Source organism: Chrysoperla carnea, chromosome 2, assembly GCF_905475395.1.
Source record: "Chrysoperla carnea chromosome 2, inChrCarn1.1, whole genome shotgun sequence".
NCBI classification, from domain to species: Eukaryota; Metazoa; Arthropoda; class Insecta; order Neuroptera; family Chrysopidae; genus Chrysoperla; species Chrysoperla carnea.
The window spans coordinates 13,718,109-13,742,496 of record NC_058338.1 but is presented as its reverse complement, the minus strand read 5'-3'; the positions used below and the strand labels follow the sequence as shown (position 1 = coordinate 13,742,496).

The window sequence follows — 24,388 nt, the reverse complement described above, 5'->3', positions numbered from 1 at the left end:
AAATTTTTCGTCGAAATAGAAAATAATTTTAAAGATTGAAATGACTCTCATCTATGGAGAGTAATTCCACAACAAAATGATATGACTGATCAGGCCTATGCACAGGAATCATCCAAGGGTGGGGGTGGGGGTTGGTGGTATTCAAACTTTTATTCATAGGTCATAGAGTCAATAAAAACAAACTCCTTTTTCGAGTAAGAGAACATTTTATTATGTCAAAATGTGATATGTATTCAGTCACTATTTTTCAATAAGTTAATTCTGCGAGATACAGACAAAAACTTTACCAAAACTCGACCTTTACACCGCGGTGAGTGAGGCTAAACCGTTTAGTTGTTCCCTAAGATATGTTTTGAGACAACGACAAATTGAAAAGGAGCGTTCATTCGTCATTATTGTCTTAGCTATTAGGCAAAACTGCCAGAATGCGAAGCATTTAGCCCCTTACTCCCTTCACCCCGCACAGGTCTGTGATTAATATCAATTTTGAAGAAGTGAATGATAACTATACTCTATGAGTGATTGAAAGCAGTCGCATATCTCCCCTTCCTTTTTTATTCCCTATCCCATTTTATAGCATGTTCTATACAATTTTTGTATTGTTAAAAAAAGAATGAATGAATTGAATATGTTAAAACAAAGTCTTAAGGAGAGTCTGTAGCTTTCAAGAAGGTTGATGAATTATGGTCGAAGTGGTGGCCATCACCCACAAAAAAAACGTAAGATGCAAGCAATTGAACCAATAATATGCCTTACATCTTACGTTTTGACAATTTTCAAGATGAAACATTTGACTCTAATTTGTTTACGTCTTTTACGGTTTTTTATATGTAATGTCCAAAGCGACTAATAGGATATTAATATTGTATAGATATGTTAATAATGAGCGGGTTTACGAAAATAATATCTTCCAAACAGTCCCAAACAATTAATTTTCCGTAAAAACGAGTCTTTAAAACTGTTTATTAGAGAGCATGTGATTAGAAGATTAGAGAGCATGTGATTGCCAATTGAAGGCCATTTGATCTAATTTCTCTTCTATTCTATTTAGCAAATCGTTTTCTTTATTTTTCTACTATAAATTTGACTCTGGGATCATAATTTATTTACACCGACCATCCCTAAATTTATTATTTATGAATTCAACTGCTTTGCAATCTCAAAAAAGGAAGTATGGTCCTTTTTTTGCTTACAAGTGTTTAAAAATGAGTTTTTTTACACATATAAAAAAAAAAATCTCTGCAACATTTTTTATTGGATTAAAACACATAAATCAACAATTTTTTAATTTATTGTAAATTTTGATGAATTAATGATAAAAATTGCATGTTGGTCAATGGGTAGGTAATTATTTTTTTTGTATTATATAATATCCAATAAACATGTTAAGTTTTTTAGCAAATAAATATTTATTTTTTACTGTTGATTGTTTAAACATTGTATTAGTTAGATAAAAGAATCAAACATTTTTAACTAGAAATACATAAAAGATAACAAAAATTTAACAAATAAGAGTATCAAGTATGTATTTATGTACATATTATGTATTATAAGAACATAATTAACTGGAGTACTTGACTAAATAACTATATATAGGTACTATTAATGTAAACATATATGATTGATATGATAATATCATTTATAAGAGAGGACACGTATATACTTAAGTTATTTGCAAGATAGCAAATAAAAATCACTTAATTTTTGATTATATACTTCAACAAGCTCGATTACATTATATTATATTAAGAGCAAGATTCACATACAAAAATTTCAATTTTAATGTAGATATATGTAAAATGACTCATCTTAAAATTTTTTCCGCAAAAATTTCCAATTATTTAAGAAAAATTAATAAGTTTCATTCGAAGGAAAACACAGAATAGTGCAGGCGCTGGGTGTATGTGATGAATGCGACCTGCTGCAACGTTTCTTTCGAGTCGGTTAGAAAATTAATCGGAGGATATGAAAATCTATTAGTTCGAAACGTGATCAGCTTATAGCTACTAGAAATCGATAAATATTTTAAGTAAAAATACAAATTTAAGTATAAAAAACAATTAGTAACGCTTATTAACAATTCGTTAGTTCGAGTTCTTAAGAAAAATTGCGGTTTGCGATTACATACTCATATTTATCTATATATATATATGTAGTGCGCCTGCACTAAATTAGGGGAATTTACTCCAAAAAGCTATCAGTTTTGGAAATTTAAGATTGATTATTTATCGTTATCAGCTTAAAACTAACAAAAGTTGTATTTTTCAAAAAATTCCATAAGGACAATTAAATAATTTTTTAATTTGAGAAAAGATTCTATTTCCCGCAAATTTTTAAACTTAAGAAAGATCTTTGATAAAAAATAATTTAAAAAGTAATAATAATTTATTGTGTAATGATAATTCAAAAAATAATGCAGTAGTTATTATACAAAAAAAGAGAAAAATCAAATTTTTTTAAATTCAGTTGCATAAAGTTGATGTTACTCAAAGTGAAAAAATTAAATGCAGCCAAACGATAGATTGAGTGACGTCAAATATAATATGTAAGAAAACTGCTACTGGATTGGTGAATGTCTGTCCTTATAATTGTAGAGCACCAATCGTGTATCGTGTTACATATATATCTTCACCTGAAAATTGTTTCTTCGTCATATGACCCATCATTCGGTTCGTTCTACAAATCTACACAGCCTAGTGATTATTGAATAGGATAGATAGGCCATATTTGACAGCGAGTTCGTACGACATTGTAGTATTGTGTGTGTGCTAAGTTTCATTCAGTTGTTTTAGAGCCTGTATAATACTCTAATTTATATTCATTCAAATGGCGGATTCAGGGGAAAATCCAATTTATGGACCATTCTTTGGCGTTATGGGTGCAGCGTCTGCAATTATATTTAGTGGTAAGTTTTGTTAGATTTTTTACTCTAACAGCGGTTAGTAAATTCAACATATATCGATTTATATAAATTTCATGAGCTTATAGATATGGATTCAAGTCAATTTAGTCCATCTTATTCTCATTTAATTGGAACTATAATTATTAATGTATCATTTTAATTAATTTCATTTTTATGATTATTTTGGGCGTGTAAATGATGTTTTTGTCATTATAAAATCTTGTCTTGAAGTTTTATTATGAAAATTCTTGAAATGATGGGTGCCTTGTAGTATTCGTTTTGCATAGTTTTATTTTTAGCACTGTTTTGGCGAAAAAAAAATTTATTAATGTTGCCTACATGAAATGTTATAAATCAATTTAGGTCATTAAGAGAAATTGATGTTTTTTAATTACCCTCTTAAAATATTTACACCAAAAATCTAGTTTAAACTGAAAATTATAACTTATTGGCACGAATATACTTGAATGTAGGTGAAATTATAATTTTTCATGGGTTTTTCCAGCTACCATTCTTAATCTAAAATTGTTTGGTCATCTTGAAGGGGCCCTTTTTATGATTATTGAAAGAAATAAAATATGAAAATTTAATAATTGAAAAATTGCGGCCTTTTAAGTGTTAATTTTTCATTTTGGGTGTTGGTTAATAATCATCGCTGGAACACTAGAGCATGTGATTCCAATTGAAGGCCATTTGACCTAATAGGTTGCTTACTGTGTTTAAATCACATGCTTTTTAACTCTTGCATAACCTTCGCTATGTTTACCTTAAATTTTTTTTGATATTTATGGAAAATTAGGGCCATCTTAAAACAGATTTTTTTTGGAAACCATATGGTCATTTGTTTTTAATTTTTCCTAATATTTTAGCGGGTTAATTTGTAAATTATTTTGTTACAAAATTCATTTTGGGGCGTAACTTGTTTTTGCATACATGACCGGTTTTTTACTATAAATTGTTGCAATTTGATGAAAGTTTTAAAACAATATTAATTTTCAAATTGAAAAATGATATTACCTTGTAGTTTTCAGTATCATTTTGACGTGCTTATAAATTTTTATGATTTATCAAGCTAAAAATTTTCCAAGGTAAACAATGCTAATAAAGATTGAATGAAACTTTTCTCCTTACTATTTGAAACAATAATTTACCTTATTAATGTCCCTAATGTTTTATTTACCTTAAATAAAAGTTTATTTTAAATTTAAATTCCTAACAATTAGTGCCAGGGAATTATATTAATAAAGTTACAGCTTCACAAAAAAGCACATTGGCTTGGTACATTAATAAATGATAATACAGTTTATCGACTATCACCAAACTTGTTTCTTAGAACATGCGTACCAAGACTTGTATACAGAGTGTTCATTCTAAGGCGCGATAATATAAAGTGATTTTAGTACAGACGCTGGATGCAATTGGGTGTGCAAAATATGAGGACCGCATTTTGTCGATTGATTCTTGTTCAGAAAAGCTTGTAGATTAATATTTCGGGTGTTGCCCGAAATCCTATTGGTCCAATTTTTCAGTAGCCCCTGTCCTTCACAGAAACAGTAAAATGTCAATTTTTTAAACCAGGGGAAGCTATCTTAAATTTTTTTGAGGCATTTCACGTAAAAAGACTCCTTTTAATTTTTTCGTAAAGTTCGCTGTTTTCAAGTTCTTGACAGTTTAACGTTTGGAAAACTTCAAAAAGGTAATTTTCAACGTTGAACAAAAATCAATTGATAAAATGAGGTCCTCATTTTTTGCACTTTCAACTCCATCCAGCGCCTGGCCTATTAATTATATTTGTCATTATCACTGCCACGGACTTTGTTGTAATAGACTAGATAAAATACTCAGTTTAGTCATAAATATTATTTTTACTTCACAAATGAAGTTTTGAATCCGTATTCGAGTTGTTTGTACACTTGGAAAACTGTATACTTCAAAAAAACTCAAGATTCAGAGTGGCCAGTAACTTAAAAACTTGAATATTTTATATCTAGGACTTAGACCTGGGTATGAGACGCTTAGACAGTGTTGCCAACTTTCAATCCTCGAGCCCCTTAAACAGGCGGTAGAAAACCACTGAAATCCTTTAAGCAGTAATGTTAACTGAATATTTTTCGATTTTTGATAGTTTTTGAGTTTTCTATAGGTAAAATAATTTTTAAAATCGGTCCAGTAGTTTTTGAGTTTATCCCTTACAAACAAAAAATCATATTATTTCCAATAAAAAATCACAAAGCTGAAACAAACTTAAAAACTTGTGTTGAACATAAAATTGCCGAATTTTTAAGGTAAAAAATCTCGCAAGATAGGTAAAGGTAAGTTTAAAACAAACAATCATTGACATCTCAATACGAATAAAGCAGAAATTTTAGTTAACAGAAAAGCTGGAAATTTTACTATCAAAATGGAGGAACGAAAAATCGAAAAATTCGATTTCAATATACATATTTAACATTCTAGCCAATCTCAGAAATTTCTATTTCGCCTAATCTGTTTTGCGATACGATAATTACACAATAAAAATAATTGACCTTGAGATTGATACTATTATACTATCGTTGAATCTCATCCAATGTCAGAAAATATATGAATGAGCTATACATTCACTGTCGATAATGCAAAGGTTAAAATTAATTTGTTTTTATAGAAGGAAATGATGTCCAAGAAAAGGAAAGAAATTACTTTTTTGATAACATATTTGATTGTTATGTTTGTCTTTCAATAAGGCACACACTTGTTGATTAATATAGGTTGATCTCCACCAGCTGATGATACTTTGTCAGATTTTATGTACCTATTTGTCAGCTTTTATGTAAAATCTGAGGCTCTGATAAATTTTTGTAAGTTTGAAGTTAAGCTTTTGATACATAGAGCATAGAGAATACATTTGATCATTATTTTTTATACATTTAATCATGTACAATATCATAGTATAAGAACTGGCAACGTCACGAAAAATTTGATTTCAAGTTCTTCTTTAAGAAATTATGTAGATTAAGTATGCAAGTCCTTTTATGTTTTGTCGTTTCTATCTCTGGTTCAGATAGGCCAATAACCGGAAAATGGTCCCTACTATTTTTTTCGTGGTTCACGAGGTACTTTTCAAAACGCGTTTTCCAAGATGGCGACTGAAGCTCGCGCCCCCTCTCGCCAACTTCGGTTTATATTCAGGTGATATCTTGAACATATTCCAATAAGAAAATACCTTCAGTAGAAAATTGCTTTACTAATCTACTTTTTTGCTCTGGCCATTGGAATATGTAATAATTAAATAGTAATTTTTTTTCTTCAAATCATTCAAGTTTGGCTGTAATTTTAATAGGATTTAGTTTTATAATCAAATAATGTAATTTTAATCTGTCAGACAAAAATTTAGTTGCTTTACTAATGTTAATGTTAGTTAATTAAAACAAATATCCAAAATTCACCTACAATTCACTTTCGTAACCACGGAAAATCTAAGAAGATCAAGGATTTTTATTGCAATTAAAAAAAATTATATTACTACAAAATTAGCAAAAAAAAAAAATCAATAGATACTAATATTGCCAATTGTTATTTTGTAAAACGTTGATATTTGTTATATTTTCGAAAATAATAATAAATTAGCTGACGTTTTCGATTTATTATAATTATATTCAATAAATAATAATTAAATTATAGGGGAACCATGCTCGAATCCCCCCAACACATAAAATCGATAATTATATTTAGTCACACTTCTATTAAAAATGATTCATGATTATAGTATTGTAAACATGACTTTTTACAAGTAGCAATCGATCGATAAAAATGTAATCTAAATCGTATTGAAATTAATACTTGAAAATTACAATACTCAGTAGTTCAATAGTATTGTATATTTGAACAGATTTATTGGAGTGGTTTGTTTTAGATAAAAATAAACTAATTATTAAATAATTGGTTTTTTTTTATACTAAAATTACAATAATTATAAAAAAAGACTGATTAATGTTTAAAGTCAATAAATTATTTTTGATAAATTATTGTAAATGTCAACTGTTGTAGTAATACTAATACCTCACACAAACGGTTCAGTACTCAATTTTCGGAAACAATCTAGTAAATTTAACTTTCAAAATTTCAATAATCGATAATTTATTTTATAACCCGAATGCAAAATATTGTGCTGAAAGAGATTGGGAGGCGGATTATGTGTCATGCGACAATTTTTTTCAAACAACCTTTTACTTTCATAATTTAAAAAATATGATAATTTAAAAGTTAAAAACACGACTTAAAAATGCCATTTCATTTAATCAAAGGAAAATACGCTTAAAGCTTATCGATAATTGTAGGTCAAAGTCATGGGCACAGGCGAATGTCCTCTCTATTGCCCTTGACAACAATTTACTTGCTTATAAATGGCATTAATGAGAATGCATATACACGATTTAAAGATGATCCTAAGTAAACGTGCTTTTTTGGGAAAATTCTTAATGAATCTGCAAAAATAGTTTTTTTTTTTATACGGAACCCTATGTATATTTGTAACTCTTTTACTGATAAGAGACCATTAATCGCATTCCGCTAAAATTATTTTTATGTTTATAACAAATAATAAAACAAGCATTTTTTTTTTAAATTACTGAAAAATTATTGTAAATCTTGTTAATTACTAGATAAATATATGTCTATAATTTTGAATTTTTTTTATTACAGCGCTGGGTGCCGCTTATGGTACCGCCAAATCAGGCACTGGTATTGCTGCCATGTCAGTAATGCGACCTGAGTTAATCATGAAATCCATCATTCCAGTTGTCATGGCGGGTATTATTGCCATTTATGGTCTTGTAATAGCTGTACTTATCTGTGGTACATTAGAAGAACCATCAAAATATAGCTTGTACAGGTGAGTCTGTCAAATGCAACAGATGCCCTTTGATTGGATTATATAATATAACACTGGGGGCTAATAAAATCGACTCGAATTTTAATTAAATTTATAATTTTATCGAAATTTTGTTAGTCAATGATTATTTGTGAAACAAAAACAAATTCATTTTCTGTATTAATTTTGGAAGAGTAAGTGACTCCTTGCATATTACACCATTTGATATATGGAGTAGAAAAAAATCTTTTATTCTTATTATTTTAAAGTCTTAGTCGATTTTTTTTTGCTCAAAAGTGTATTTTTCTTAACTGTCTGTTTTTACTTTACGTCATTTTGACCTTTGCTAGTTTGACAAATGACATTAAACATGACAGTTACGGAAATAATATTATCCGGTCAGAACTGATTACTGATAAGAAAAATAATAATTATATGTTTTTGTTAATTCCCACAGAGGTTTTATTCATTTGGGAGCTGGTTTGGCAGTAGGATTCTCTGGTTTAGCGGCCGGCTTTGCAATTGGTATTGTGGGTGATGCCGGTGTACGTGGTACCGCTCAACAGCCACGTCTATTCGTAGGAATGATTCTTATCCTTATTTTCGCTGAAGTATTAGGTCTTTATGGACTAATTGTTGCAATTTATTTGTATACAAAATAAATATTTGTAGGTTGTCATTTATTGAGACGTACAATATGTTCGTCTATCATTGTATTTGGGGGGTGGTTTAATCGATCTGTTCCAAATCCATCCCACCAAAAAGTTTCTCTCGTTTCCTTTCACAGCATCATCAATCTCATAAATATATGATCATCTCATATGCTTGTAAAACCTGTCCATGTCTATTTTGCCCCATCTCTTTAATTAAGTTTAATTCTTTTTTGTATTTGTCTGTATCAATGGCGGCTGTTACCCTTCCACGCCAAGCCAAAGATCTTATGATACAATGTGAATGAAACACACACATAACAATGTTCTTTTTTCCCTTTGTGTCATGAGATACATGTTGCGATGTGTGTATAGCGTTGTATCCAAGAAAGATAGTATCGTAGTCTGTGTACAAATTTTAATTTGAATCCACCCCAAATTTTAAACTATTGTTGTGAATGAAATGTTGTGCGATTTAAAAAAAATCCTAAACGTTTCTCGAATTTATTTTGTATTTTTTTGTTTTAAATATATTAGGTACTAACACTATACACTTGCTAATTTTATTAAAAATTTCAAAGGTTGTTTTAATGTATTTTATTTACAGTGGCTCAAAAACTAAGAATTATTAAGAACTAAAACTCTTCCAGAAGGGCATTTTCAATTAATTTTGTAAATAATAAAATTGCGCTGAGTCATAAAATTAATCTCCGCACGCTCACTCCTTATTTATTTGTATATAATGCTATACTACGACGTCTTTCCTTAATAAAAAACAAACCTTCATCCCCACTCTAACCCCTTCCTGTTTTTCATACAAGTATATAAAATGAAAAAAAACCAGACTATCTCATTGTAAAGTATAAACAAAATTTCATCTGTATATGTAAAGAAAAAACTTGTGTGTTCGATCAAATTTACAGTCAAATGAGAAATCAAAAAACATTTGGTCACAAATTCCTACTGAAAATCTACGGAATCGAATAAATCATCAATTGACTGTAGAATTTAATCGAAAGTGCTGTATCTTAATTATGTATAGTTTATTATTTTAATTACGTAGGTTGTTATTAAAAAAAATAGTTTATTTACAAGGAATATAAAAAAATAAAAAATTTTCTTTCTTTATTCTTTTTTTAAAATTGTTTTTCACTCTATTGAGTGAAAAAATATTTAAAAAAGTATTTAAATAAAAATTACAAAGTAGCACAATAATATTTTTAAAATCGCGAGTTTTATTTTTTATTAAAACTTTCTATTATAAACAAAGAAAACCGAAAACTTTAGATGTGATGAAGAAAAAAAACCACTATATCCCGATTCCCCCACCCCTCGCGTGTTATAATCAACCTAAAAACCACCAAGGCAATCAAATATAATGATGTGAATTCACTGAATAGTTACGATTACGACGCGAGGGAACGAAATTTTATGAATCATTTTTGTTATCAGAAATTCATTTCATTTTTAAAACATTTTTTAACATATCAATAAGTATTTATTTTTCTTGTTTTTAATTTGGGTTGTAACGATAAATTTTTTTCTGTAGACGAAACAATTTTTTTCGACTGTTGTATAATTTCATGATTGTCTTTGAAGTTCTAAAATAGTTCCTGCATTAATTGGTTTTCAAAAAAAAAAAAAACTGCCAAAATCAAATGCATTTTTAGAGACGAAGTTAATTGGATTTTAAAAGTATTGAAATTAAACAGCAGACGAAATAATTCAATTTTGTGTATATTTTAGTTTTAAAAATATTTAACCGCCGTCTCGTCGTGTTAAGGTCTCATCACTCATGAAAAATTTAAAATAATTTAAAGTCACTGTTGTAAATAAAAAAAGGCAACAAAACATTGTATGTAAAATTTAATGGTTTGGTGTAAATTAGATAATAAAATATATGTTACATAATAAATAGCAGCTGGTAGCTTTTTTAGCTTTTATTCGGATTGGTTGCAAAGTGTGTAAAAAAAAGAAAAAAAACGTTATATACTTGCGAATATTTCAATCGTTTGTAGCCATTTATTTAAAATTTTTATGTAGCGTTGTAAGTAGTATACAGAGGGTGTGATTTAAAGATTGTGGAGGAAATTTAGGAAGTGATATAATATAATGAAATATTTTCTGATATTTCGTTAACGGAGAAGTAGAAAATATTTTCGAGTACACATTTTTGAAAAACCTATCGTAAGAATGGATTCGTTCGGTATAAAAAATAGCGTAGGTATAACTTGACACTCGTTAAATTTCTTTGATTTTCTCGGTTCCATGGCTCACCAGTTGAACCCATTGAAATTGCAAGGTTTCAAGGATTTTGATTGAATTAACCCTTGTTGGCCCTTAAATTTTTTCCACATGTTAATTTACACTCGATGTAACCCTTTTAGAGGGCCTAGAGATAATACACGGGCATATCGCACTTTAGACAAATAATTAGGAATAACTAAACAATTAGAATTAAACCTTTTTGCGTATTCCCAAGGTGTATATACTATCGTTTGGGAAACGGCCTTGAATGACCATGTTTTTTTGGAATATGGATTTGTATGGTGGAGGCTATAAATGACTGAAATATATTAGTCCAAGATATATGTTAAAATGTACATATATGTGTTATACCTCGAAAATTTTTTTAACATCGAATATGATCATTGTAATCTTTCCGAATTTCAGCCTAGATTATTAAAGTAAAAAGAAATTATAGTGTTCTATATCATTTAGTGAAAAATTTAAAGGTCGCAAATTATAGAAAAGGTTAATTTTTCTATAAAGGGAATGTAAATTTAAACAAACAAAAAAACCTTTAACCCATTCTTTCAAACTTCATATGGACGGTATAATCACAAGAATGTTGTACAATTTTTGATAAGGTTTGATTGTGTGGGCTAATGGAGCGCAAATACAAAAACATAATAAAAAGTAGTTACTTCTTGTGTATTGTCAGGGAACAGCAAAATTCAGTTATGAAAAATTATTTGTACATTCCATTATAATAAAAATGATAAAAATTTGTTTTTGATTTGTTAAAAAGTTTTAATTTTAATTTTAAGATCATTATTAATTAATGGATATATTATTATTATTATTAATTATTATTACTATTTAATCGTTACACATTGGAATAAAAATTTTAAAAGAATTAATTAGTTGAACATTTCATATGAAATTATGTAAATATTACAAATATACTAATTAATCGGATCTAAAAATCAGTTTGCGTAGTAATCTTCGTTCAAATAAGATGACTATTTTTAGGGTTGCCATCTCAAAGTTCCTGGAAGTCGGAAGATAAACACGAAAATCGGAGGATACTGAAATTAATTTCATTATACCATCGAAATATAAAACTACGATATTTTTGATATCTTGTGTACTCAGTTTTGCCATAATTAAATATTTAACCTCATGATAACTTTTGTCATGTGAAACTCGTGCGAATAGACCAGAAATATTTAAAATCCAATTGAAGTGAAGCCAACGATTCACTTGTGAAAGAATTACTCAAGCTACAGCCAATGAAGCTGATATTTTCGAAAATAAATTTTCTTTTATTTAACGTTAGTCGGCATTCGTTTTCTAATTATTTACGGCAGGGGAAGGCGAACTCTGCACGCATTTTAAACATTCATGTATTTCACAAATAGGATAGTAATATTTCGTCGAGGTTTTATAACAATCTGGATAATTATTTGGCCAATCGATTTGAGTATGGATGCTATGAATATTCTTGGAATTTGGTCAATGTAAGCTGAGAAAAAGTGTATTGTGATCGAAAATACTAACGAGAAAAACTAAGTGCATGTATTTTCTTAAGTTCTTGTGACATTGCTTCGCTTCAAAGAAACTATCGAGATGGAAATAATTAGCAAATTTAAGAAAAACACAGGTTACATAATTCAATAATGATTGTTATTTTTAACATTGAAGGTTTCATTGGTAATAATTGGCAAAAAAAATCTACTTGATGAAGACAGTCTTGAGACGAGTCATGACTACATAATAAATTAGTACTGAGGTAATAATTAAGATCATGGTAAGTACAAAGGCATTGAAATTTACGTAAGTGCAAAAATATACATTAGAAAGTTTATTTTCGGCACGTTTGATTAATCTACGAGTTGACGTGGTGATAAACTAGTAAGTACTGCTCATACTGCTTTCAGCAAGTATTTTTATTTTAGAAATCAATTGAATAATGTTATAAATTAACTTAGGTGTGTAATTTATTGCCAAAATAAAACATTGGGACATCTATGAAATTACTGTTAGTTCATCCTGTTTACCATAGATGGCATTACCATCGAAATTAATAGTTAGTTCAGCAGGTTTATCATAGATGGCATCACCATCGAAATTACTGTTAGTTTAAATTACTATTATGTTTACCATAGATGGTACTACCGTAAAAATAATGTCAGTTCAACAGGTTTTTCATAGATGGCACATAGATGTTATTTTGTTTTTGTAATCATTTAAATTGACTGAAATGATTTTTAACATTTATACTTTATTTTTTGATGTTTTCCTTGCTACAAATTATCAAATTGATTTTTCTATCTTTCTTTTGAAATAAATATTTTATCATCTAATGTCAGTAAAACTGTTTCAATATTTGTCTTATTACTAGTATATCAATTAGTCAAACTGACAGTTGTAGAGTTTATTATTTATTTAATTAATTAATTATAAAAAAGTTTAATGTTTATATTATTAAAGTTTACTTTGTATTCCTTAAAATGGTTGAAGTAGCATCGCCCCGTCAATAAATGTAGATTTGTATTGAGTCAAATTATTATTAATTTTGTATTTAATTTATTGAACAGGACTTAAAAAAGTACATGAACATATTACTTACCAGGTAGTCTAGAGTTCATGGATTACATTTCATGCTTACTTCCTCTTTCTGTTCTCTTTTTTTTTATCCCGAAAAATGATTTTATACTGTATAAAATAACCATTATTCATTCATAGTTATTTTAGTTGAAATATGTAGTACAAATATATATAATAAAATATCGTTTTTATCAATTTTTCTGGTTTAATTATTATTATTCAAAATTACACCTACCTTTATCCTTTACATCGATTTCAGGAATATTAAACAGAACATACATTTTTAATAAAATATTATTACCATTATTCATTTATAGGTAAGTTTAAAAATAAATGCTAAATTTAAGAAAACAGGTTTATTAAATAAAGGTGAGTGTAAAAGGTATTTATATTCAAATATTGACTAAAATAATATGTTAAAGGTGGAGTAGTTTCTAGCTCAGTCGCCTTTGGTTAGTGAGTACCCCGGTTCGTATCTATCAATGTCTCGAATAAGATTTTTTAAGTTATTATGCCGAGATAATGCCATTTTTTTTAGATAATTGTTATGATAAAGAGGCATATTTTATGTTATTTTAATTCCCACCCCCTGGCAGAAGAGTGATTTATGACATAAGTAGGAAGGTGGGGTTAACAAAATTGTTTTTTTTTTTTTTTTTTTGTGAAATAACATATTCTCCTATTACAAAATCTTATAAAATTTCATTTAACAAGAATAAATTTTTAGAAGTTACAAAAAAAGCAAGCAAAAAGCTCCGCGATCTTAGCACCTCATGTGCGGAATTTCGATTGACCAATTATACCATCTGAAAGGTCAGAAATTGGTCATAAAAGGTCAGTTGGTCTCATTAATTGGTCAGCATCAGAAAATTTTTTATTATAGATTGAAAAAACTCCACCTATGCGCGATCGGGCAGCATTCGCTGATAATTGGTCAGCTAATATAAATAATTGGTCAGTTTAATTTTATATTCAAAAAATAATATAATTTCGAAAAAATTTTCAATTTTTTCAACATTTGTACTAGGAGAACATAAATGGGAATTAGTAGTTCCTGATAATTAGAAAGGTGAGTAAGTGTTTTCACCCCGAAAGTCTAAAATTTTATTTTGGCAGAAAGTTATTGGTCTGCCCACTAGAGGTCACACTCACCAAACACGGGTGTGCAGACCACTAACTTTCTGACTTACGAGGTGACAACAATTACCTTGCTATCAGGTACTACTTATTCCGTCCGTCCTTGATGTTCTCCTAGTAGAAATGTAAAAAAAATTGAAGTTTTTGAACGAAAAAAAACTAATTTTTTCGTCATTTACTAGGCAAACATGCTGTGGTGGAAATTTGAAAAAAAATGAAAATAAAAATCAGATTTTGCTTAAAAGATTTAATGAACTTTTTTTTAATATATGTCTTCACCTAGTTTCGAACCAAGGTACTATTTATTCGAAGTCAGATACGCTAACCATTATACCATTAGGGCTCTGTTATTCCTATTAATAAATAATTATATTAATATTTTCGACTTTCTTAAATTATAACAAAAAGTAAAACTCATTTTCGGAAAATTTTGAGTAGTATTATTACCAAAAAAAATGGCAAACGAAGTTTGAAATACTTACCTATCGTGAAGTTCGAAATACTTACCTATTTTTAACTGAAATAATATTGTATAGCTACAGAGAGATGGGGAAAAATAAAATAAAAACAGGGTCTGAGTTTTCAACTTTATTTAAATGAAATCAAAATACATAAAAACTATTTACGAATTACTTGCACATAATTCCATATAATTAATTTCATCTTAAAAAAATTTTTTTGCATCAACTTTTTTTTTACAAACCAAATACCACACAAAAATAAAATGAAAATCCAAAAAGAATATTACGTATTTACAATCCAACTTCTTTATCTCACCTATATTTTATAAGAATTTGTTTGTACCTTTACTAAAAAAAAATTAATTAGTTAATTAATAATTTTGTTCTGAAAGGAAAAATGGGATAGAATAAAATAAAACAAAATTTAAAATATATAACGATATTTATTTATTTATATTAATTTGAAAACGTTATCCCGAAAATTGATTTTTTACTATATAAAATAACCATTATTATTATTCATTCAAATTTTTTATAGGTGACATATGTACAAATATATATAATACAAGTGAAAACAAACAATTGACTGAGTTAATTGTTGAAATACCATGCATAGTCAGTGTTGATTTATTTATCACATTACACATACAAACATGTGACACATACATAACTGATAATCAAGTATAGTACCTATTATAAAATTTCCGCCTAATTGGCGCCCTCACGAGTAAACAGTGATGTTTATGAAAAAAAATTTTACATTTAAACTTTTGTTCTATCTCTAACGGTTTACAAGATGGGTCCTACGGACCCAAGACCCAATTCACCTATGATGCTCATTTACGAACTTGACCTCACTTTTTACGTCCTGAGTACGCTGTAAAAATTTCAGCTCGATATCTTTTTTCGTTTTTGAGTTATCGTGTCCACAGACGGACGGATGGACGGACGGACAACCGGAAATGGACTAATTAGGTGATTTTACGAACACCTATGACAAAATTTTTATACTAACATCATTATTTTTAAGCGTTACAAACTTGGGACTAAACTTAATATACTATGTATATTTCATATATACATGGTATAAAAAGAGTGAAAAATTTAAATAAAAGGAAAAATTCATTTTTTTAAAAGTAAAAAATTATAAAAAAAATATTTCCCCTACTCTGTCTGGTTTATAGTGAAGAGCTGTGCGTAAGTACTCACTGCCCTGATAAACCATCCGACTCAAAGCATGCGCGTTACGACAGAGACAACTTTTTTAATTTTTTTTAATATTAAATTAAACTGACCAATTATTTATATTAGCTGACCAATTATCAGCGAATGCTTCCCGATCGCGCATAGGTGGAGTTTTTTATTTTTTCTGCGAATGAGGTGCTAAACTTATTAATTGACCTTGAAAAACTTTAATCTTTAATAAAAAATTTTCTGATGCTGACCAATTAATGAGACCAACTGACCTTTTATGACCAATTTCTGACCTTTCAGATGGTATAATTGGTCAATCGAAATTCCGCACATGAGGTGCTAAGATCGCGGAGCTCAAGCAAAATAAGAATTTTTTTAATATTTTGTAATAGGCGAATATGTTTTATGTATAAAAAAAATGGGATAAAATATATAACATATTCTCCTATTACAAAATTTCAAATTTTAGTCTTAACAAGCGACTTTTTGATTTTAGAATTTTAATATTTTGTAATAGGAGAATATGAGTGAGATTAACTATATGACATGCTCTCCTATTAAAACGTTTCAAATTTTAACATAACAAGCTATTTTATACAAATTTTTTTAACATTTTGTAATACGAGAATATGAGGGAGGTTAGCTATAGGACATGTTCTCCTATTAAAAAGTTTCAAATTTTAGCATAAAAAAATATTTTATACAAATTTTTTAACATTTTGTAATAGGAGAATATGATTTTAAAGAGTGGCAAAATAGTGATTTATGACATATGTATAATTGACGTTATTTATAACAAGAGGGTGGGGTTAAATAAATAATTTAAACTATAAAAGAGTGGAAAATTTTTAACATCAAGAAAAATGCATTTTATCTAAAAGTAAAAATGTTATCCCCACATAGGTACGAACCATCGTACCTTCGTTTCACAAGCCACTGCTATACTCACACAGCTACCCGCTCTATATAGGATGATACAATTAACTTAATACTTACCTTTACTAAATAATTAATTAATTAATAATTTTGTTCTGAAAGGAAAAATGGGATAGATAAAAATCAAACAAATTTTAAAATATATAACGATTTTAATTTATTTATATTAATTTTTATTAATTTAGAAAAAATGACAAAAGTTGTTATCCCGAAAATTGATTTTATATTGTTTAAAATAATCATTATTATACATGCATTCTTTTTTATTTTAGGTGAAATATGTATAAAATGTATATAATAAAATATAATTTTTATCAATATTTCTGATTAATATTCAATATTATACCTACCTTTATCTTTTATCCTTTAAATTGATTTCAGGAATATTAAACAGAACCTGCATGACATGTTTTTAAAGAGTGAATGATTTATGATAATTTAAATTCCCACCCCCTGACAGAATAGTGATTTATGACATATGTATAACTGACGTTATTTATAACAAGAGGGTGGGGTTAAATTAATAAATAAAACTATAAAAAGAGTGGAAAATTGTTAACATCAGGAAAAATTCATTTAATATAAAAATAAAATTTTATCTCTACCAGGATACGAACTATCATACCTTGGTTTCATAGTCAAGTGCTGTAACCACTCAGCTACTCGGATTATGTACAATCAAATAATTTATAATCATATAAGTTAATACTTACCTTTACTAAATAATAAATTAATTGATAAGTTTGTTCTGAAAGAAAAAATAGAGTAGAAAATTTAAAAAACAAAACATTTAAAATATATAACGTTTTTTATTTATTTATAGCAAAAAAAAAAAGTACATTTTCATAAAACAAAATTACAGAGATTCTTCTATTCTTATTATAGTTTTTATATAAAATAAGTTTTTATATAATAATAATAGTATTAATAAAGGGTATACCAAGATTAACGTCTGATTCGAACATCTTGCGTTAATTTTGGAACGCTCCTTTATAAAACACAATATATACTTTCTTAGAGAGAATATGATACAAAGGTGATATAATATAAGACATAAATTTTAAAATATAAATCTACATAATGATATCAATAAACCCGCGCTTATCATTTAAACATTGGTGATGACATATAGACAACGCACGCACGTACAATAAAATATTGAAAGCGTCTGCAATTGAATTAATGAAAAAAATAAATAATTAATTACATACTGTGAAATATGTATAATCGAACAATTGCTAATAATAAATGAACAATCAATAATTCCTTAAAATACATTAATTAAGGGAGTAAAAAGTGGAAATCAATAGTATGGGGGTCTAACTTAATGACAAATAATTGATTAGTAAATAATAAATAAACAACGATCGAACAAATAAGTAGACATAATTTAAGTTAAATGTAGACAATTTACTACTTGAACATTCTAATAAATCTACTTATTGGAAATAAATGTTGCTTGAGTCGCTCTAATCCACTGAGTGGAACATGCACTGCCATCTCTATTTATTTTCTTAAACTAATGCTATTGTTTTTATTGTAAACAGAGACAGGCAGAGACTATATCAATACATTTATATATTCTCTTCTTTATCGATATATTCACCACAATATTGTGGTGGACCACAGTATTGTAGTCCATGTCAGATGGCAGCAGCTCCTGGTATATTCTGTATTCCCACTACAATATTTTATATATGACTAGCTTTTACCCGCGACTTCGTCCTCATAAGTTTTTTTGTTTTCTCCCGGCTGTAAGTCCCCCTGCAACAATGTCCCACTATCCCACTACTGCCTACGCCTTAAGTACGATAGCATGAATATTAATAGCCCATATCCTTTTCTAGGTTACTATCTATCACCTAACTAAATTTCATCAAAATCCGTTCAGCCGTTTAGGCATGATAGAGCAAAACTCCCAGCAAAAACCATAAAAAAATCACTAACTCAATTCAGTTTTCTGCCTACTTCCTACCCCCTAAGTACTATGACGTGACCATTTTGATCTTATATCCGTTTTTAGGTAACCATCTATTACCTTACTAAATTTCATCAAAATCTGTTCAGCCGTTTAGACGTGAAAGAGCAAAAGTCCCAACAAAAACGACTAAAAATCACTAACTCAATTTAGTTATCTGCCTACTGCCTACCCCCTAAGAACGATGGCGTGATTATTTAAAGCCTATGGCCATTTCTAGGTTATCATCTATTATCTTACTAAACTTCATCAAAATCCGTTCAGCCGTTTAGGCGTGAAAGAGTAACAGACAGACAGAGTTTACTTTCGCATTTATAATATTAAAAGTATGGATTAGTACCCGACTTAGTTTTTTAGTACACGCTGTTGCAATTATAATACTTAAACAATTACAGTAGAACCTCGATCATTCTCCGAGCGTAAAACCTCAAGATGAAGTTAGAATGTTGTCAGTCGGTATGAAGATTTGAGGTGTTTTTCTATAGTGCCTAATCTCATACAAACCTCATCTAATTTTATTAAGAAAGTGAAAGGGGGTGGTTTTTCCAACTTTTGTTCCCAGAGATTTTTTACGAAAATATTAAAAGTAATTGTTGAAGTTTGCAAATTTTTGGGGTGCTCCGAATAGTATATTTTGAATTCTAATGCCATACCAACTCCATATGAAAGTTCCAAGAGGTTGAAAACGGGCCAGTCTAAATTTGGTTTTATAACAAAAATTTTATGTATTCGTTTAAGAAGCCAAAAAAATTTTTCAAAGGGAAAAAACTCAAAAAAAGAAAATTATCAAATTTTTTGCAGAGTATGAGGGGCTTATACCATGTTTTGTTCGAAAGTAGAAATCTTTTGGAAAAATTGTTCACAAGTTTCACAAAAAAAAAAAAAACATTCAAAAGAACATACAAAATGGGGACAGAAGTTTGTGCGGAATCATTTGCAGTGTTTTTTGTTAGGGTAAGGAAATATCCAGTATAATTCCAATTTCAGTTCGCCGCATCGTGGTCAGCGCGCGATTTCAAATAAGTATGCATATTTTACTTAGTTTTAAATCCTTAGGCAACTCTTTTAAGAAGTTTACTAACCTCTAAAGTACCTTTAAGTTAACGAACCGACTTTTTTCTTAAAATTATCGGTTAAAGTAGGGCAATTTCAGTTAATCACTTTTATTTATTTTTCAAAACAAGCAAAAAATATTGAAATGACATATTCGTGAGTAGAAATACAAATAAACGAATAAATTCATATTTAAATAAATAATAAATAGCCAATTCGGAACAATTTTTTTATTGTTATTATCCAAATAATATTTGCCTCTTGTACAGGGAATACCTGAAATATTGTTTGTTCGATATTTGATTCTCATTTTAATCTTTGAGAATGCTTTGTGGATGAAAATAGAGCTAGTATGTTAGTAACGATGTATTATGGTGATTTAGAAAAGTACTTTCGTGATAAATGTATGTTTTTTAACAATGATAGCTCGAGCCGGAGAACTATCCCGAACAACCAACTCGATTTGCTAATTTTTGAAACTGCATACAGGCGCAAACTTTCGTAATCCGTCTCTGGGCTTCATACCATAATGGAATATCTCTAAAGGAAGGCTCACAGCTCACACAAATTCAGTGTTTGTTTGGAAATTAGTTTGCAACTAATGGCAAACCCGTTTTTTTACCATCAATTTATTTTCTAATAAAAATGCGTATGTCATAAAAACGGAGGTTAAACCCCCCCATTATGATTATTATTAAAAAATAGAAATGCAATTAACCACGAAAACCGATTGAAGAAAAAAATGACATGGAATTTAAAAAAGGTATGCTTTTAGAGTTTTAATTACTAACTTACTACTCTGAAAGCTACCTTTAGAGTAGTTTTAGGAGTCTAGTATGAAGATACTAGACTCCTAAAGAAGACTAGGGTGACACATGCCACTACAGTTGAAGAACTGTGGTGACATGTGTCACCCTTTGCAATATACATCATTATGAAGACAAGATAGCTTTTGACGACACTTGCTTAGGTCAGCCTGGCGTATAATGTTTATAGTCCAGTTGGCTATATAGTTATAAGGCTATAGGCGTACCATTTTTTCTAGAACATCCGGTATTTTCTTATTTCTTAATAAAAAAAGTTATTTAGAAGTACAATAATATTAACTATTTAGCCACCAACACCAACGTATTGCCAAAGTGAATTGTTGTTTCTTAGCTATATATATGTAGGGTTATAAGATACAATATCGTCAGTTGATTGTCCATGAGGGAACCATAACTGTTCAACTTCTATCTAGAATTTGTGTGCAATGATCATGATAAAACTTACAAGCGTTATGTATCATTGGTTATAAATAAATTTTATTACCTTTTTTTTTTTAACTAAATCAATTTTATTTGTTTTATTACCTTTTTTGTTTTTTAACGTAGTCATATTAAAGAGTTGAATGCGTATATTATTTGAAAACTATACGCACAGATGTTAGCGTGTTTAAGAACGTTTATGATACATTTATTTTACAGCGTTACGAACAAAAAACGTAAAATTTCACGGAAAATATTTATAATTTATAAACTAATTTGGAAAAAGTTCCTCGAGATTTAGAAATTAGTAAATCTATACGCAATGTATTAATTACTAACATACTTATTTTGTTTTTATACGCAAATGGTACACCAGTCTTGTAATGTGCATTGCATAAACTGATTAAAAATAGAAAAATCAGATGAACAAATTGTAAAAATTGCGTAGGGGTGGATAAGTGAATCAAATTGATTAATTAATTGATTAACGTGAAATTAGAAATCGATAAAATTAAATACAATTTATTTATAATCCATTCCATTAAATTTTATCGGTTTTTAGTATTTCAAGACAGCGGATTTGTAAGAATTTTTTTCAATATTACCTCACTTTTTTTATTCTGAGCACGTTATAAAAATTTCAGCTTCTCTTTTCGTTTTTGAGTTATCGTGATCAAAGACGGGCAGACTAAACTTAGAATACCTTGATATATTTCGTATATTCATGTTATAAATATTATCATTATATGAACATAAACAGATAGAAGCATTTTAATTATTACTTTTCTAAGAAATAAAGAGTTATAATATAAAATGCTTAGCGAATTTATTATTATAAATAACATACATTATTATAGGTAAAGGAGCACAAACTTTGTTGGTACACTTTGTATTGCAGGATTATACTGTAAAAAAAATAAATTACTTTGAATCACAATATTGTTCTTGTCATTTAAACTTTGTTTACTATACGTAATGTCGATTATGCATAATTAGTTTTTTTTGTCAAAAGTGCTAAAAATGTCTACGTTTTCTGAAGATAAAAAACAAATTGCGGAATTTAATGCAATTCTTCTTGACTATTATAAGAGAAATCGAGTAAGTAATTTTTTTAAAATATTTAAAAAAAGTAAATCTAAAACTTATAGTAAAATTTTCGAACGCCTAAGGTATTTCCACCTTTTCAGGGTTTGGAAACTTTTTTGCCGAAAAATTATGTTGTAGTTTTGGTCAAAAATTTGATGTGAAAAATATATGACTTTATACTTTGGAGAATTCTACACACTTAAAATTGTCCAAAAGGTGAAGCTAGGTAAAAAATGTCAAAGATCAAAAATGCTTTGAATTGTCCAAAGTATGAAATCCAATAGTTTTTTTTTACTGTAAAATAGAGAGAATGTGATGTCCGGAAGTAGGGCACACTCAGATAAACATTTTCCACCGGCTCACATAAAAATCAAAGACAAGGAGTCAATTTCTTGGTCAAATGCTTCATTTCCTGCAGTATTATTTAAATTAAATTTTTCCTTATTATAAAGTCTGATTAATGAGTAAGAAATTTTCGATTCAATCGAATGAATAGAAATTGAATTTCATATTCATGAATCGAATTTTTTTATTACACTTATATAATTTAAACCTCGTACATAATCATGTTGTTGAAGATTGGATTGATTTTATTTCTAGAATTCCAATACGGAAGAAAATAAAGAGGATTCAATATCAAAATTAAAATTTACGGTGAGAACTCCTGATCAAACAAAAACAACTGAAACTCAAACAAGTGATGTACCCACTCCCGATGGACCAATGAACAATGATGGTACAACATCACAGTATCACAATTTTATAAGATTAAGTTTATTATTTCCTGATTTACATCCAGCAACTCTACATGGTGCACTTGGTTTATGTAAAAATGATTTTATACTAACTGTCGATAGTTTGATATATGCAAGAAATTATCGCAAATCTAGCGAAAACAATTCTAATATGGAGAACGTAAATAAAACTACCGCGTCTGAAATTTTAAACTTAAGTCCTTGGTCTTGAAAATTTGAAAATTTTTACAATATTATTTCAATAAAAATAATTAATTTTTAAAATAAGTGTTTATTATGTATCCGGTAGCATAAAATGGAGTTTAATGACATAAAAGTAGTTTTAACGAAATTTAAATACTTTTGTTTTTGAAATATTACAAACTGCTATTTGCATGCTGATTTTAGTAGCTGTGGAAATGGGGCATATAGGCCTTTTCATCATGTCATAAGCGCAAGTGCAGAGTTTATTTTTTCGTACTGACAGCAATAAGTAGGACTAAGATAGAAGATATTTGTTATTCATTTTATCACATTGGTTATAAATCATTTAGTACGAAACAAATGTGAATCGTGATTTTAAAATGAAAAGCCCTATTGAGTTAAGAGATAGGTACTCTATTTAGCGTTTTAATAAAAAATTTAGTGATATCCTCTATGAATGTAATCAAGAACAAAATAATATCATCCTGCGCTTCTGCAGTAGAAAAAAAACATGGCGTCTAATAATATACTTAATTTAATTTTAACGAGTTAACAATTAAACAAGAATATATTAATAAGGAGGCAATTTAATCAAACCAACAGTGTTATTATGAAAATAATAAAATAAATAAGCTCGTAAATTTTCAACAATGAATTGTCAATTGAAGAATATTCCCATAATTCTTCAATAAAAACGACAATTTATTGAGTTAATAGATACTCTATTTAGAGTTTAAATAAAATTTAGTGGTGCCCTCTATGGATGTAAGCATAAACTAAATAATATCAGCCAAAGACAACTATTTGCGCATGTACAGAAAAAAAAACATGGCGTCTAAATATACTTAATTTAATTTTAACGAATTAACACCTAAAAAAGAATATTAATAAGGAGGCAATTTAATCAAACCAACAATGTAATTATGAAGAAATTTCCCAATTGAAAAATATTCCCAAAACCTTCAGTAAAATCCCCAAGATTTATTTAGAGGTTAAATGCTAAAAGCACTGGAATATTCATATTGAATGCTCGGTTATATTTATTTATAATGATATGATGATATCTTGTGTATAGCGATAGATTCGATAACGAAACAACTTCGTATGCGTTTGTAATGACGATT

At 28.4% G+C, this 24,388-nt stretch overlaps 2 protein-coding genes across 3 annotated transcripts; both read left to right on the top strand.

The window, feature by feature from the left end:
* Positions 1–53: 53 nt before the first annotated feature.
* LOC123294115 (V-type proton ATPase 16 kDa proteolipid subunit) lies at positions 54–11,183 on the top strand. 2 transcript variants are annotated; one of them, XM_044875205.1, is made up of 4 exons: positions 54–60; positions 2,840–2,905; positions 7,583–7,772; positions 8,209–11,183. In XM_044875205.1, exons 1-4 carry the CDS (start codon positions 54–56, stop codon positions 8,411–8,413), a joined length of 468 nt encoding a protein of 155 aa, XP_044731140.1. In that variant the 3' UTR covers positions 8,414–11,183. The 2 variants fall into 2 exon arrangements, with proteins under 2 accessions (XP_044731140.1, XP_044731139.1); XM_044875204.1 differs by lacking the exon at positions 54–60 and having other exon boundaries at positions 2,675–2,905.
* An 11,027-nt stretch (positions 11,184–22,210) lies between these two features.
* On the top strand, positions 22,211–23,292 carry LOC123291528. The gene is made up of 2 exons (XM_044871840.1): positions 22,211–22,338; positions 22,927–23,292. Exons 1-2 carry the CDS (start codon positions 22,261–22,263, stop codon positions 23,290–23,292), a joined length of 444 nt encoding a protein of 147 aa, XP_044727775.1. The 5' UTR covers positions 22,211–22,260.
* Positions 23,293–24,388: the final 1,096 nt, after the last annotated feature.